Below are 12,141 nucleotides of genomic sequence, written 5' to 3'. Positions count from 1 at the left end.
TAAACTGGCAACTGAGTATGAATTCATACGAAATACATTTAAACATCTTAATATCATTCTACAGTATATAATAGGTAACATTGATTTGACTAGTCACTGCCATCCTGTCTCACGTCTTATATTGTGTCCATCAGGGAGGAGACCCATAAGGTGGACGTGATAAAGTTCTCCCAGAACAAAGCACTGGAGTGTTCCCGTGACAACAACCTCTTGGACAGAGACTCTGCCCGGCTGCTCTGGGACTTCATTATGCTGCTGTGTAGACAGAATGGGGTAAGACTGTCCAGACATAACTGTGAATCTCTTGGACATAGAACTGAAAGCGGAAATATGACCTTTTATGTTTGGTTGAAACAATGTCCTCACTGTCACACTCTGTTTCTTAAGACTGTCGTTGGCACAGACATTGCTGACCTCTTGCTGAAGGAGCATCGCTCAGTCTGGCTTCCGGGCAAGAGTCCTAATGAAGCCAACTTGATTGATTTTAACAATGAGCCTCTGGCACGAGCTGAGGAAGAGCCGGGAGCCGGACCACTATCCCTTCTATCAGACACTTTCATGACTGTGCCAGAGAACGTTGGCAAGGAAACAGAACGCTTCAGGGAGCTGCTACTGTTTGGCCGTAAGAAGGTATGAAATGCACATAATAACTATATTATTGCAAAGGAATTTTAACTTATAAGAGCTGATGTGTTTTCGACTTTGTCTGTGGAGTAGGATGCACTGGAAGCAGCCATGAAGGGAGGTCTCTGGGGTCATGCCCTGCTGTTGGCCAGTAAGATGGACAACAGGACACACGCACGAGTCATGACAAGGTGAAGTACCAGTGATATCAAACACTGTGACCCAAAAGCTTGGTTGACCCTTTATTTTGTGATTTATTTCTTTCACGCTGACATTTTAAATATTGAACCAAAGTATACAAAAGAAATGACAACTAGATAAGGTTGCAACCTGGTTGGACAGCTTTTGTGATATATATTTTGAAACCAAACATTCTGCACTTCCACAACAATGCTGTCATACTGAAGTAAATGTGCTCATTGGATATTTGTAGCTATTTTTGAAGATTGTTTTTACCAGGAAATAATTCACAAAGAGTTTAAAATGTAGAAAGGATTAAAAATGGCATCAGGAATCCATGTTTTGGACACACGAACAACTAGAGGGCCCTCAGTAGAGGGACATAGTTGCCGCTGCCCATCATTGCACTGAGCCCTAGTAAAGCCTTATTCTGTCCAAGTTACCGCAAATTAGGTGTTTTCTTCCTCTAATCGTTGTTAGCTGTTAAAATATCATGGCAATATCAACATTATTTGACTTTGGGTTTGATCTTAAAAACACCCAAGGTCAAATGTCACATCCCCAGTGGGAAGCCTATAAATGGTTTCTGATACAAACAATGTGTCTAGGTCACAAGTTTATAGCCCAGAAATGGGCAACTATAATAAAAACATGCTACAAGGAGACAGCGGTTTCAATGCCTGTACTGAACTGTAATAGGCAACCTCCTATGTGAAGAATAACTAGGTATGCATAGACATAGATCCTGTTTGGTTTGTTTATGTATCTTTGGTCTGTACTGCATACATATTTCAGTCAAACTGCAGAATAGTTTGTTTGGAAGTAGACTAAGAACCACCTGTTTAGAGTGTCTTGATCTGCTTGTGTTGTGCGCGTCAAGGTTGGAATGGCAGCTTTCACACCTAAAATAAACCACTTTAACACAGCAGTTGCACTGGAATTTGTTTGAATCGAACCAAACCTGCCAAATGGAAGCCTACCCTTTGACATATATTTTTGTCTGCCTTTGTTGTATAGATTTGCCAACAGTTTGCCGATCAACGATCCTCTCCAGACGGTGTACCAGCTGATGTCGGGGAGGATGCCTGCATCAGCCACTGTAAGTATCCATTCTTCTGTCCTTCATCACCCATCGTTTTTTCTGAGTTTTTCTAAAAAAAAAAAGTTGCCCAGGAGGCATTTTTAAAGCGTGTAGACTCGTATGCCCTTATTTCTACCTCAGCTGAGATATTTCTTGTTTACATGCAGTGCTGTGGAGAGGAGAAGTGGGGTGACTGGCGCCCTCACCTGGCTATGGTGCTGTCGAACCTCACACATACCCTGGACCTGGATACTCGCACAATTACCACCATGGGAGACACTCTCGGTAGGATTGTATCATAAATCTAGTTACTAAAAACACTGAACATAGCAGCATTTGTAATATTTTCCTACAACAATCCCTAACACTCCTTCTGTCTTGTGACAGCTTCTAAGGGGTTAAACGATGCTGCACATTTCTGCTACCTGATGGCCCAAGTTGGTCTTGGAGTTTTCACAAAGAAGAGCACCAAGATGGTTCTGATTGGCTCTAACCACAGGTTAGTGAAAAAGGCAGACACACCCAATTCTAAGAGATCTCTATACCGTTTACAGAAAACAAGTCACACATGTAACACTATCTTTTTTCCCTTCAGTTCACCCTTTTACCAATTTGCAACCAATGAGGCAATTCAGAGGACTGAGGCCTATGAGTATGCTCAGTCTCTGGGCTCCCAGCCCTGTTCACTGCCCAATTTCCAGGTAGGTTTTTACTGTTTTTCCCAATAAACCAACAAGTACACACCAAGAGCCTAATAACTGACTGTCCAGACTATATTCAATAGACTGAACAAATGATTTTGTTTGCATTTCTAATCAAATCAAGTTTATTGTCATTTTGCTGTACATACACAGTAGTACAGGCAAGATGAGAGAGCGTTTCTTCAGGATCATTTAATTTGTAAGTTTTGCGGAATGAACATCTGGGATAGGCCAGACACTCAAAGCGTTCACTTTCGTTGTCTCCTGAAGGGGCCGCTGCGTTTATGCGTGCCGCCGTCACCATGGCAACTTCTATACCTCTATGGTTCAGTACAAGATTACAATAATGTTTCATGGCGATTTTTTTGAGCAATAACACTCTTCCTTTTGTTTCCCATTAGGTGTACAAGTTGATCTATGCATGCCGTTTGGCTGAAGCAGGCCTGAGTGCCCAGGCCTTCCACTACTGTGAAGTTATCTCAAGGACTGTCCTCATTCAGCCGTCATACTACTCTCCTGTTTTCATCAGCCAGATTATACAAGTATGCACTCATTCTCATCTTTCCCTCTGGTCCTCCTCTACAGTCATTATTAGATACGTGACAGTTTTCACATTCTGACATGTGTCTTTTTACACTGTTAACAGATGTCTGAAAAGCTGCGGTTCTTTGATCCACAACTGAAGGAGAAACCAGAGCAGGAGTTGTTCAATGAGCCTGAATGGCTGATTCACCTTAGACAGCTGGATGGACAGATCAGAGTGAGTAGAAGAATACATTTAATCAAAATGCTTGAAAAGAATCTAAAACATTTTAGCTCCATTTTGAGAATGGGCATTTTCAAGGTGACATTTGGACTTAATTCTAACCATAGTTAAAACACAGGCAAAAAAATAATCATCTGTGGTTCCCTTACAATTTACAGGGTCCAGAAAGACCTTTTGTAAACCTTATTGTTTTTGCCTGTTAGCATTTCTAAAAACAATGTTTAGATTTTTTGTAATTTGTACTCATGCAACAATTGCTTGATACTCTTGTTTTTTTGTAGACCGGTGTAATTACATACAGTGCAGACAGAACAACTCCTACACAGTTCGACTGCAGCAGCCCCAGCTCTGACTTGGACCAGCCGAGCCCACCTGAACCTTACAACATGCCGATGGAGACGGATGGTCCAACCCCTGACAACCCACTCATGAGCTCACTACTGCCTGGGCCTCCACCACAAGGAGTACAGTTGATGCCTCCGGGTGTGTGTGTACATGTGGTGAAGCTTTTTTAACTTCTCTGTATTATGAGATAGATTCAGAATGCTCATCGCTCGTTCTTTCTTTCAGCTCCCAACTCCATCCTCCAAGATGGGATGGCGCCTCCTCAGCTTTTACCCCCCAGTGACGTTCCCCAGTTCTACCCAGTACCCCCCAGTGGACCACCAGGCCAGATCCCCATCTCAGGCTACCCTCCGCAGGATCCTGGCTTTGCCCCTCCCCCTTTCCAGCCTCAACCTGAGCAGCCAGACATGTATCCAGGAGCCCATCAGCAGCCCTGTCCCCCTCCACAAATGGGCCAGATGTCACCACACATGCACCCCCAGATGCCGCATTCACCTGTGCAGATGAACCACCCGCCACCCCCGATGCCTCAGCACATGCCCCCCTCTCCAGGGCATATGCCCCATGTAGAGCAGCAGGTGCTGCCAGAGATGCCAGTTGGTCAGCCAATATCATCCTCTCCACCCAGAGGCTCCATCACACCTCAGAAGGACTTTTATGACCACATGGCTCAAATGGTCAGTACCATCTAAATGTCTAAAAAAATATATATATATTGTTTTATCATCTTTGCTGCAAAATCACAGTTTTTTACAAACAGGCACACTTCTTAGTATGTGCACTAGTTACCAAAATTCTTACTATGTTGTCTTTGTGGTGTTGCAGGGTCCTGGAAGATCACGGGCTGCTTCACAATCTTCAATGTACATGGTGCGTCTGTGTGTCATGTGTACTGCTAACGAACTGTATATTCTTCTGCTAAATCTGTCTGGTGCTTGTTTGTATTAGCCCCTGTTTTTAGGGCCAATAGGGAGCAGGTTGTCTTTCCTTATGTGCTCAAACAGATGGCAGTTATTGTAGGGCTGCCCAGCTAATCACATGCTATTCCACACATGCTTCTTACCTGTTAAAACTTGGCATCTGAATTGCACACAGTGCAACTCAAACGCTTGTTTTAGGCTTGTGCTAGTAGTACAACGTCAGATTTATCAAATTTGTAGTTTTGAGATTAATGGAGTCCTACCAAAGTAGTGAAATGTTTCTCGCACTTTGTTCTTCATTGGAGTGAAAAAAAAAAAAATCTTTCACACGCTTACATGCCAAGAGAGCCTGTTCAAAGACATCTCTAAGTTTTTCTGCCAAAGTGACAACTGTAGTGGCATTTACAAATAGGTTATTAATGTTCTTGTGGGAAATTGTAAAAAGTTTTTTGGCTGTTTTACTTGTACAGACAGAAACAAACAAAACTAGCAGCATGATTAGTTAAAAGAATATGGGCGCATGAAGTACATCAGTATCAAGATTCAGTTCAGTAATAACATAGATAAGCATTATTCTTACACGTCAACTTGAGTGAATATACACTGGAACTCCTTCTAATCTATCATTCACATCTATAACACAAAATGTGTGTTATCTAGTTAAGGCATCCCATTAAGCTCAAAAGTAATCAGAAGATAAGTATATACTTTATTCATATCAGTATTTTCTGTTGTTCAGCCATCAGGACGGCGCTCTCGCACAACCTCCGAGTCTTCCACTCATTCTATTGGAAGAGAACGGAGTAACTCAGCTTTGAAGCCGGTGTCTCCACCTCCGCCCTCCATTCCTGAGCAGCCCCGTAAAGAAGAGGCCAAGAAAGCCAAGAAAGACTCACCAAAAAAGGTTCATATTCACACATAAAGGCTCAGAGTTTCAGTTGGTGAAGTTCACTGGTGTTCAGTGCAGTTTTTCCTTTCTTCTCACACACAGAGCGGTGGTGGTGGTGTTGGCTGGCTGGGCTGGATCATGAGGGGGAGGGGGAAGAATGAGGCTCACTTACCAGATGACAAAAACAAATCTGTAAGTTGTAGTTTTTATATATGCATGTAGTATATCCAAACTACTTTTGATACAGTTTTAACATGTTTTTGTTCATGTGTTTCTACATATCATCAGTACTGATAAGAGCACTATGATCTTTATTATCAGATTGTGTGGGATGAGAAGAAGCAGAGATGGGTTGACATGAATGAGCCTGAAGAGGAGGTCAGTAATGACTCCCAATTAATCTACAAGCCAGAAATATAATTAACAAGCCCGAAAGCTTTATTCATCAACCAATTGTAATCATTTTCTTACAATCTATTAGAGTAAGCCACCTCCACCGCCTCCCTCTGGCTTCCCCAAGATGGCTCCGATGCCTGGCCCTGGAGGGCCTGCTGCACCCCCCACTAGTGGTCCTTCAGTTAACATGTTCTCCAGGAAAGCAGGTGAGATAAGGGTTATTCACTGTGGCTTTTGGCTACACAAACACTAATTCCTTGAAAAGTAAAGGTACTTGCTCTTTTAAGTATTTCCTGGCGCTCAGCTGTGTTTTTGTCTTTTCAGGCACTAAGAGCAGATATGTGGATGTTCTGAACCCCAGCAGAACTGCTAAACCTGGCGGACTGGCTCCAGCACCGGCAGACATCTTTGCTCCTTTGGCGCCGATGCCAATGCCTGCTAACCTCTTTGTGCCTAGTTCAGGTGTGTGACATGGATTAAATAAGTTAACTGAGAACAAGGCAAAATGACATATGTATGTATGCTACAGTGCAGGGCAAAGCCACAACCCCTGGTGGTTGTAGATGATTTCTGTTTGATTTTGGAAGATGCTGCTACAGACAAAAGTGATTAAATATTTCACTGTTTTCCTGGCGTAGCTCCTGACGATCAACAACCTCTGGAGGGCTGTGAAGGAGGAAATCAGGAGCAGAATTCACCAAATGCCAGCGCTGCTCCACAGGTATCTGATATTACTCTATACTGGTAACTCTTGTGATTAAACGTTTAGAAAACCTTTTCACGCTGTTGCTGCTTTACTGATGGAAAACAAATTGGGGGTTTTGGTGTATTGGCTTTTTGACTTAATTGCCATCCTCACTCAAATAATAAATATATTAATACAAGTTAAGATAGAAAACCCTATAAGAGATCCTTTAAAATGTGTCAAAATAAAAGGCAGGAGGTTGTAGCACAGTTGGAGGTAGCTTAGCCAGATTGCATAATGCACAAAGCTCTCCCCTTATCCACAATCTCTTCAATTGCACTTTAATCTGTTCAGATGTTCAACCCAACATTGTTGCCGCCTGCCCCAGAAGGTCCTCCTGTGCCTGATGGCTCACAGTCCGGAGAGGTAAGACCAGTCAGTCCCTGTCAGCGGCCTCTGTAGCTACCATTGTGCCACCACTGAAACACGTTGCTCAGCAGCTAACAGCCAGCGCGTGCAGTTTGCTTATTTGTACGACGAAGTTAATGTAAGAGGGAAAGAACATGAGAATGCATGCATGTCTACTGAAAATCTTTCCTCATGATCATGCTAAATGCCTCGATAATTAGTACAAACTCTGTTCCATGTGCTGCTGAAATATAGTTCTCTCCGTGTCTATTTTTTCAAGAACCATAATTTTTCTAACGCTGGTTTATTCATTTTCATTCTGAACTGGTCGATAGTGGAAACAGATCTAATCCAGTGCATGGGAGATTATTAATATGGGTTTGTGGTTTGTGTTTTTTTTTGTCTACTGTTTATTTCCCTCCTGCTGTCTTTAGCTCTCACGTTCTAGCTCAATGAGTTCTTTATCACGCGAAGTGAGTCAGCATTTAAACCAGGTACCTCTAGCTGGGCTTCAAATGGTCCGCCACTCTCACCCCTACCTGCCACCCTTCTAACTCACCCCATCGCTAGCAGCACGCTTCACCATTTGCACACAGAGCTTCGCCGCCTCCATCAAACCCAGGATGTCTGCCTGCTCACCCGCCTGCCGTCTCCAGCATAACTAAACTCTATATCTGTTAGAAAAGCTCAACCCTGCAACTGCTTAGCAAATTAAACTGTAACTGTAAAATTGCAGTGAGGTTTCTTATTTTTAGCCACACTAGCAGCGTGACTCTGTGGATGGAAAGGTCAATCTGTAGCTTGGTGCACCGCTTCAGTGCAGGCGGAAATATCTTAGCAACTTTTGAATAGATCGCCTTGACATTTTGTGCAAAAGTTCAAGGTCCAGAGAAGATAAATCCGACTGACTTATATGATCCCTAACTTTTCCTTTAGCCATGTAGGTGACATTTTTGGTTTTTAGAAAAAAAACTATTCAATGGATTGCCATAAAGTGTAGTACAGATATATCAATAGTGCTCTGAGGATGAACACTGATAATCTTGGTAATCCTTCAACTGTCTCTCTGGTGCCAGATTACCATTTATGTAATGGAAATCTCAACATTTTCTTAAAAGGTAGACAAAAATTTGTACAGATGTTTCTGGTTCCAAGGCAGGTTTTGCAGCCCAATAGTCATTTTTCTTTAATAAGTTTCCTGGGAAAACGAAATGACCTGAAACTATATAAGTAGCAGGTTTGATATGAGGAGTCAGATTCTGTAAATGTTAAGGAGAGGTCCTTCTTTATTTCCTTTAACATAGGTTACACTGGACTGTCCTTCTCAAAAGGAAAGGAGTTAATGCTGTCCCACAATTCCTTGCAGCAGCCACATTCGCAGCAACATGACAGACCTACGTTGACAACTCTACCCTGATTACCTAGCCTAGTATAGATGCACTCGGATTCTCTCAACATTGTGGTTGTCTTGTCCTAGATCCTGAATATTTTTTCCAGACACCATGACATTTTCTGTCAAAGAAAGGTCTTTAGGAAAAGACAGACTAGGCGACCTTTCCTTTCACACTGCTCTGAGATGACATTTGTGATTTTAAATGAAAGTTGTGTTGTTAAAATGTGACTGGCGATCCCTCCAGCCACCATCTAGCACCTTCATTTGATTTGTTCAATACTTTGGTTAAAGAACAAATTAGTGGTTGACTGATGTGTTTTTTTGGGGCGCTCATAAAAACACATTTTATTAGTGATCAAAGAGGCTGTTAGTCAGTATATGGAACTGATACACATTTGTAATAAAAATGTAGATCTTGACATCAAGATTTAGCAGAACACAACACAAAACTTTGTTGAAATGCTGTTTATTTATGTTTTACATCTGTTTAAATGAACATGAGTTTTCAGCATCTATCCTTTTGTGCTGATTAGCTGTTGCTTGTGAGATGTAACCAATCAGAAAGAGCGTTGGATGGGACATTGCTCGAGACCACAGAGTGACTATGAATATAGAGAGAGAGAGAGACGGCTGCATCAGACAACATGGGACATTTTTTAGTTTATTTATTTTTATTGGAAATCTGTATGATAACAGTAATCGATAAAATTCTTAGGATCACATCAGGTAATCGTCTAAGCTGATAATTTAGTGACCTTTAGACTAAATACCAGCAAAACTAATGATATTCCCACCAGCCTCAGCTTTTTTTGGTAATTAGGAAATGTTAGCAAGCTGCCCTGATATCATGTACTTGGTAAACATAACATCTGCTAAACATCAACATGTTAGCGTTGTCGTTTTCAGCTTGTTGATGTTAGTAAAGCACGTACAGCTTCACAGAGCTGCTAGTCTGGCTAGAAATCTTATTCACGAAACTCTTGACTTGTAAATTCGAGTCAAAGATCAGGGAGTGAAACATGCTGGAGACTGTTGCAGGAGGCTTCCCTGGCTAGTTGTCACGGGAGCACACAGCTTCATTAACCCGTCATATAGCTTGCATGACTACTAAAATAAGTGTTTGTGAAGCTGCCTCACTGTGATTCCAAGTCCTCCTCTACATTGCCTTCCCACTTTTCTTTGGCTTCTGTTTTACAATGTCCTTGTGACATTGGGAGTGCACTCTCCTCTCCATCTCTGCTGTAAACTGATGGTATACTAACAGTGCACACACGTCAGTAACTCTGCTCGTCTTTGGACAGAGTCATCCTGCCCAGGGAACTGCACCCGCTGGAGGCGTCACCTTTTATAACCCCGCACAGTTTGCACAGGTTTGGATTTTTTTTTTTAAAAAGCACAATAGTTTGGCAATGTTCATGTTTCCTTCCTTTCCACTCTATAATCCTGTTTTCTTTCTTGTTGTTTTCCTCAGACAAGTGCACCATCAGGAGGTGGACTACGTTCTGGCCGTCTGGGCGGTCAGCGCCAGTATCCAGTGTTGAAGTAAACATCAGCTCGCAGAGAGATTGTGTAAACAGACTTGTTGGATAGACTCTACCTGGAAGTAAATGAAGCACATGGACATACTGCTCTCTGTCTTAAGGACCCTACTTTTTGCCTGCACCTAAGAAGAGCCTAATCACAGTCTCCGTCATGTCGGTCTTCGTCCAACAGCTTAACCACTCTTCTTTTTCTTTAGTTGAGTAACTGTCACTGTGTTTGTTTTTTTTTTTTTAACAGGCACGTTGTTTCCTCGAAGGGCTTAATCCTGCATCCAAACTGAGAATAGACAGCTCTGTAATGGATTTTAACACGTAAAGGCTTATCTATGGATGCATTCAAACACAAACTGTATGTCCATGTAGGCATAACTTAGTGTACAATAAATGTGTTGCTCCTTTAAAGCTGCCCAGCTTCTCCTCAAATACAACTCTGTCAACAGAACAGAATGATTTATCCCATGTCCCGTTTTAGGTTTTCCCTTTCTGTCCAGAGTCCAAAGGTCTGTGATTGATCGTGTGAATGACGGATAGAAAGAAAGTGGCACCTTTTTAATTTCATATTCTGGACTTGTACCGTGCAGCTCTTCGGTGTTCTTCTGTCAACTGGAGATAACATTTTGTGTGAGAACGAACTGTGTCAGTAGCGCTTTGTCTGCCGTGTCGTTTGCTTTTCCTCAGTCGCCCTCCAGTAAAGGAAGCATGTCGGATGACAGGAAAGAGAGACAGCCTGCAGTGTTGGGACGCTGCTCGTTTTCAGATATTTATTTAAATGTCCTCCTGCCCGTCAGTTCTTCACTTTGAAAGATGTGTTCAGGGTCTTTCGTCCAAGTCGAGCTCTCGAGTTTCTCTTCCGAGGAAGCGTCAGTATCATCGAGTCGAGGGGCGGCGTTCAGAGCAGCAGGAACCAGGATTGAAACCGCGTTTTAAGTGTCGCTAAAAATGAATCTATCCAAATATTTGTATATCAGATTGATTGTATTTATGAGCTGTAGGCATAATGGTGTGTGTGTGTGTGTGCGTGCGTGTGTGTGTGTGTGGAGAGCAACTAATTTTTTCTGATAAGCTTTGACAAAATGCATTTATGATTGATGAGATGACAAGATTCTGATTCTGATCATTTGTATTGGCCGCTTCTGCAGACAAATAAATCTTTATCGAAATTGTGAACTGAGAGCTAACTGTACTCCAAACATTTTGTCATTTTACTTTACTGATGTGATTTATTTTTTTTTTAAATGCAGTCATTTGTCATCCCAAATGTTTCTGATTCAGTGATTTTTTTTTTTTTGTAGACATCACTTTATGATTTTAAAAGTTCCCCGATTGTTTCAGAGAAGCAGTTGTTTTCCCCAGTGTTTTAGAATTCCTCGTGAAATTCCTGACAGAAAAGCGTGAATACAAACGGTAGAAACAAATGGTAATAAAGGTATTTTTTGCGCTCTGTAGCACTTTGAAAGCAACGTCTACTGGTTTCATTCATTACATAAAATAGTATTTTGAAATAAAGTGACTGTGGGAAGTCTGGATGTCCGTTGAGTCGCAGCAAAAACTCTGAACACAGCTTTTAATGCGGATGTGACCTGAAGTCCTTTAGTGACACTAGAACATGTTTCAGCTTGTTTTAAGGCTGCACACTGATGTTTTTCCTAAAGTACGTCAGCTATAATGTGAAGTGGTTGAAGTGTGGCCACCTGAGCAGATTAAAACTTAGGTTTGCATTACAGCCTGACTGACAAATATGGCAGCTACGGTTCCAAAAATGATAGAATACTTGAACGTTCAAAAACTAGAAAAATGTTATTAACAGCAAACACTGTAAAATATTATTTTTAAACGTTCGAGTTAAACCTTGTCTCTAAAATGTTTTGATTGTTTGACATTTTAGAGACAAAACAACTAATACATTAATGAATAACAGTCTGTTACAGTCCTAAATGACACACACAAAACAATATTCAGATGAAATGCACACATAATAACAGATCGATACATAACTAAAGCAACCAGTCGATCTGTTTGTCTGCATTTTCTGCAACATCAAATGCACTGAAACATGAGACTCAAGAAGGTGTGACACTGTCCCATATTGATGTCAAAGTGGAATTAAGGTTTTTGGTTGAATACAGACTTCAGACTTATTCATTTCTAATCTGTGTTCTGTTTGAGAAGACAGCAAACTCAAAACCTTCATCTGAAAGAAACATCTACATTT

The 12,141-nt window shown here is 41.6% G+C and overlaps 1 protein-coding gene across 5 annotated transcripts in view; it reads left to right on the top strand.

Moving 5' to 3' along the window:
* sec16a (SEC16 homolog A, endoplasmic reticulum export factor) overlaps positions 1–11,385 on the top strand; it is a 36,688-nt gene extending 25,303 nt beyond the window's left edge. For 3 of the 5 annotated variants that reach the window (XM_008282783.1, XM_008282779.1, XM_008282780.1), the window contains 22 exons: positions 135–273; positions 388–630; positions 718–815; positions 1,822–1,903; positions 2,053–2,170; positions 2,273–2,384; positions 2,481–2,586; positions 2,988–3,128; positions 3,233–3,346; positions 3,634–3,835; positions 3,923–4,374; positions 4,523–4,567; positions 5,357–5,521; positions 5,609–5,698; positions 5,828–5,884; positions 5,988–6,108; positions 6,227–6,364; positions 6,541–6,623; positions 6,942–7,013; positions 7,430–7,489; positions 9,690–9,758; positions 9,860–11,385. In XM_008282783.1, the coding sequence (XP_008281005.1) occupies positions 135–273; positions 388–630; positions 718–815; positions 1,822–1,903; positions 2,053–2,170; positions 2,273–2,384; positions 2,481–2,586; positions 2,988–3,128; positions 3,233–3,346; positions 3,634–3,835; positions 3,923–4,374; positions 4,523–4,567; positions 5,357–5,521; positions 5,609–5,698; positions 5,828–5,884; positions 5,988–6,108; positions 6,227–6,364; positions 6,541–6,623; positions 6,942–7,013; positions 7,430–7,489; positions 9,690–9,758; positions 9,860–9,934 (2,782 nt within the window). In that variant the 3' untranslated portion in view covers positions 9,935–11,385. The remainder of the gene's footprint in view (positions 1–134; positions 274–387; positions 631–717; positions 816–1,821; positions 1,904–2,052; positions 2,171–2,272; positions 2,385–2,480; positions 2,587–2,987; positions 3,129–3,232; positions 3,347–3,633; positions 3,836–3,922; positions 4,375–4,522; positions 4,568–5,356; positions 5,522–5,608; positions 5,699–5,827; positions 5,885–5,987; positions 6,109–6,226; positions 6,365–6,540; positions 6,624–6,941; positions 7,014–7,429; positions 7,490–9,689; positions 9,759–9,859) is intronic. The other 2 variants (XM_008282781.1, XM_008282782.1) reach the window with 2 other exon arrangements.
* The last annotated feature ends 756 nt before the right edge of the window (positions 11,386–12,141 follow it).

Source organism: Stegastes partitus, unplaced genomic scaffold, assembly GCF_000690725.1.
Source record: "Stegastes partitus isolate 25-593 unplaced genomic scaffold, Stegastes_partitus-1.0.2 Scaffold285, whole genome shotgun sequence".
Taxonomy (NCBI): Eukaryota; Metazoa; Chordata; class Actinopteri; family Pomacentridae; genus Stegastes; species Stegastes partitus.
This window is presented reverse-complemented; position numbering and strand designations above follow the sequence as displayed.